At 38.8% G+C, this 3,695-nt stretch overlaps 1 protein-coding gene across 1 annotated transcript in view; it reads left to right on the top strand.

Moving 5' to 3' along the window:
- The window catches only part of NSA2 (NSA2 ribosome biogenesis homolog (S. cerevisiae)), a 5,499-nt gene that overhangs the window by 1,430 nt on the left and 374 nt on the right, over positions 1 to 3,695 (top strand). The window contains exons 3-6 of the mRNA XM_009884306.1: positions 3 to 100; positions 1,192 to 1,342; positions 1,571 to 1,750; positions 2,943 to 3,135. Coding sequence (XP_009882608.1) covers positions 3 to 100; positions 1,192 to 1,342; positions 1,571 to 1,750; positions 2,943 to 3,135 — 622 coding nt within the window. The remainder of the gene's footprint in view (positions 1 to 2; positions 101 to 1,191; positions 1,343 to 1,570; positions 1,751 to 2,942; positions 3,136 to 3,695) is intronic.

Here is a 3,695-nt window from a genome sequence, read left to right as displayed (position 1 = left end):
AGGCTCACGAGCGGTCGCGGAAGGCCAAGAAGATGATCGGGCTGAAGGCCAAGCTCTACCACAAGCAGCGGCACGCTGAGAAGATACAGATGAAGAAGACGTGAGTACCCGCCGCCGCTCCTCTGGCGCCGTCCAGTCATGCTGGCGTTTGAGGGATGGGACGGGGCGTTACTGCCGGTACTAAAGAAGGAGGTGCTGCTCCCGCCGTGCGTTATGCTTTGAAGGAGCGCCCAGGTTGTAGGGGAAAGTGGGTTTTGCCACTGTGAAGGCGTTTCTGGTTGCCGGTCTTCTCCATGCATGTTAACTATCCTGCTCCTAAAAGCATTCCTGAAGACAAGTGTTAATTAGAAATAGCAGTGACTAATGTAACTACGACAAAAATATGAATGCACGTACTTAGGGCTTTTACATCAACTGCCATGTTAGTGTGGCAAGAGGCAGCAGGCATTTTTTAAACAGTGTTAGTGGAAAAACTACAGTAACGTGCAGACTCTGTGAGCAGAATGTGAGGTTTGTCTTCCAGGATAGATTACAATATCAAGTGTAGATAAACAAAAGCATTTTTCTGAAAGTTTTCTGTTGTTCACAAGTTGAAATCCAAGCTGTTAACAATATTCTTTATTGCTAATGAACTTAAATATCTATCTACCATGTTCTTTTGGTTGTTTTCCAAGTATAGACAGTTATTGTCCTCTGCTACTTGTAAAGGTATTTGGTTTATTAACTAGCTTGTAGGTCCCGTCCGTCCCCCCCCCCCCAAATGGAGTCAAAAATTAACGAAACAACCCCATGCACACGTTCCTCAGGTTTGTAAACATTGCCATCAAATCTCAGAAGAGTAGTAGTATGTTATTTTTTGTCAGAGAGGAAGGCTACTGTCTCTGAAAGTGCTTGGCTGCTTGGTTCAAGTCATTCAGAAATTCCTTAGTAAGATGCATGTTTTGTGTTCCTGTTGTGATGGGAATTGACAAGGTTTTATGCTTGTCTGTCAGATGTTACATTAATTGAAATTCCTAAGTTACCTTGAAAATTATTTAGAATTATTCCTTAAATATAAACATGTACTTGTTTACAAAGGTCTCTTAAATGAAAATTTTGAGCAGGCACAATCTATGTTAAAAGGATACATCTAACAAAGAGCCTCTCTTTTTTTCTTCCTCTACTCTTACTATTGGTTTTCTTTCCTTGCAGCATTAAAATGCATGAAAAGAGAAATACAAAGCAAAAGAATGATGAAAAAACACCTAAAGGAGCTGTACCAGCATACCTGCTGGACAGAGAGGGGCAGTCCCGGGCTAAGGTTCTTTCTAACATGATCAAGCAGAAAAGAAAAGAAAAAGCCGTAAGTAACTGTATTGAAATTCAGATATTTATAATTACTTGTGACAATGATAAATTTTCATAACTTTAAATGCTAATTAAAATTAGTAGTTATGATAGTTTAGTTGTATAAAAGCTATGGTCTACCACTGTGCTTTAGGGAAATTTTATTTTATGTTTTGGTTATCCCTTTTCATTTAGCAATGCAGCATGTAAGACTATTGACTTGGGTTTTTTTTTCCCCTTCCAGGGAAAATGGGAGGTTCCTGTGCCAAAGGTCCGTGCACAAGGAGAAACAGAAGTTTTAAAAGTGATTCGTACAGGAAAGAGAAAGAAGAAGGCCTGGAAGAGAATGGTTACAAAAGTTTGTTTTGTTGGAGATGGCTTTACTAGGAAGCCTCCTAAATACGAGCGATTCATTCGACCAATGGTAATGTTCTTGACCCTTCAAGAATGTTTAAGTTACAATTCTTTTGACTTACTGCTTTGAGTTCCTGTCGTGAGAAAACTTTCTTCTATGATAATGCACTTGTTTACTACTGATGTAGAAGATTCCTATTAGTTTCCTTGCAGAAATTAAACTTTGAGTAGCCTGAGGGTGGGGAGATGCCCTTGCAGTCGCAGTCTGTGTTGAAATATCTCTGCTCTTTCTTCTGTTAACTCAGATGATGCCAGTAAGTTAAAGCTACGAGCTGTCAAATTAGCATGGGAAGGTCTTTAACAGAGGCAGTTGGAATAGCTTTTAAAGTTGGAGGCTTCTTTTTCCAGCTGCTATGATTCAGTCAGCTGCAGAGGCCAACTCTGTTCTAGCACTCCAGAACTCTCTCTTTCTGTCTTGTTAAGTAAGCTTGAAGAACAGTCATGACCATATGCAGGGGCAATGTTGTGCCTCCATCCTCCCAGTTCTTACACAACTGCAGGACCAGTGCCTGGGCTCTAGCAGCCTGGCAGTGCACCAGAGAAGAAACTAGACTCACTAAGACAGTGTATATTTTCTAGAAATACTCGTCCCTGTTTTGTCACAGGAACCAATAGAATCACTATGCACACTGTGCAGGCTGCCTGTTAGATCGTACCTCATTACTATTTTGATGGTTATCTTACACAGAAGCCTTGAATAGATTTTTTTTTTTTTATTGACACAGAAAAGTTTATGGTACTTAATTATAAAGTACCCTTTACAAAGCACAGGTCACTAGACAAAGTGCTAAAAGAGATGGGTATTTAATATTTTATGATATGTGAAAGGTTTTCCTGTTTCACAAGAAAAAAGAAAAAAATTCTAGTCTTAAAAACCAGTAACACTGTTTAACGTGTTATCATAAATGCCTCATTTCTACATGGAAAAGAAGCCATCTGAGGTAGCAAGTATTATTCTTGTACTATTAAAAGTTGACATCTTGAAAATACACGTGGAAAGCTTTATCTTGTCATTAATTAGGTTTTTTAACAAACGTGGCGTTTTATAGTAGGCAGATAGCATTCTGTATTCTAATCTGTTTCATTCTTCCCAGTCTGTCAGAACATGTAAAGCTGAGGACAAAATGCTGAAAGTGTTAAAACTAGATTAGTCGTGAGGGCTTAAAGCAAATACTAACATTCTAACACTCCTTGTGCTACAGGGCTTACGTTTCAAGAAGGCACATGTGACACACCCTGAACTTAAAGCTACTTTTTGCCTACCTATCCTTGGTGTAAAAAAGAATCCTTCTTCTCCTTTGTACACAACACTGGGTGTAATTACCAAGGGTACCGTCATTGAGGTCAACGTGAGTGAGCTTGGCCTTGTCACACAAGGGGGCAAAGTTATCTGGGGTAAGTAGTTAAACTAGCTATACTGCAGAACTACTTTAAGGTTTTAAGTCTTCATTGCCTGATGTATTGCTAAGATCACATCCTATAATCATAATTGATCCATTGTTAAATGTTAGGTTTGGGCTGTAGCAGAAGCAACTGCGAGGCAGCTCGAAAAATGGAAACTTTTTAGGCTTTCTGTTCACAACAGAAATCAAATTAGGTGAAGTTCAGAACAAAGAGTTGACTGGCTTGCCTGTATCTCACATTAGGCAAATGCTACAAGTCTATTATAAAGACCTAACCACGTGAACTATGAAGAATTGTGTTATGTTTCAGTGGTAGTTCTATGTAGAACTATCTTCATAGGATCAGGCTGACTTCTTTTAACAGAGAGGTTGACTGGGACAATAGCAGAACTAATGATTTATTTATTTTTTTAAAATCTACCTAGAACTCTAAATGATCCATTTATAAAAAACAGCCTGAATAAAATATTTAAAGAACCTAAGTTTGCAGCTCAGCAAAAGGTAGATTTAGATTTCAAAATACATTTCAGTTTTTGAACAGGAATTCCCTAC

This window comes from Charadrius vociferus, unplaced genomic scaffold (genome assembly GCF_000708025.1).
Source record: "Charadrius vociferus isolate BGI_N301 unplaced genomic scaffold, ASM70802v2 scaffold183, whole genome shotgun sequence".
NCBI classification, from domain to species: domain Eukaryota; kingdom Metazoa; phylum Chordata; class Aves; order Charadriiformes; family Charadriidae; genus Charadrius; species Charadrius vociferus.
The sequence above is the reverse complement of the archived record's forward strand: the minus strand, read 5'-3'. Positions and strand labels throughout refer to the sequence as shown.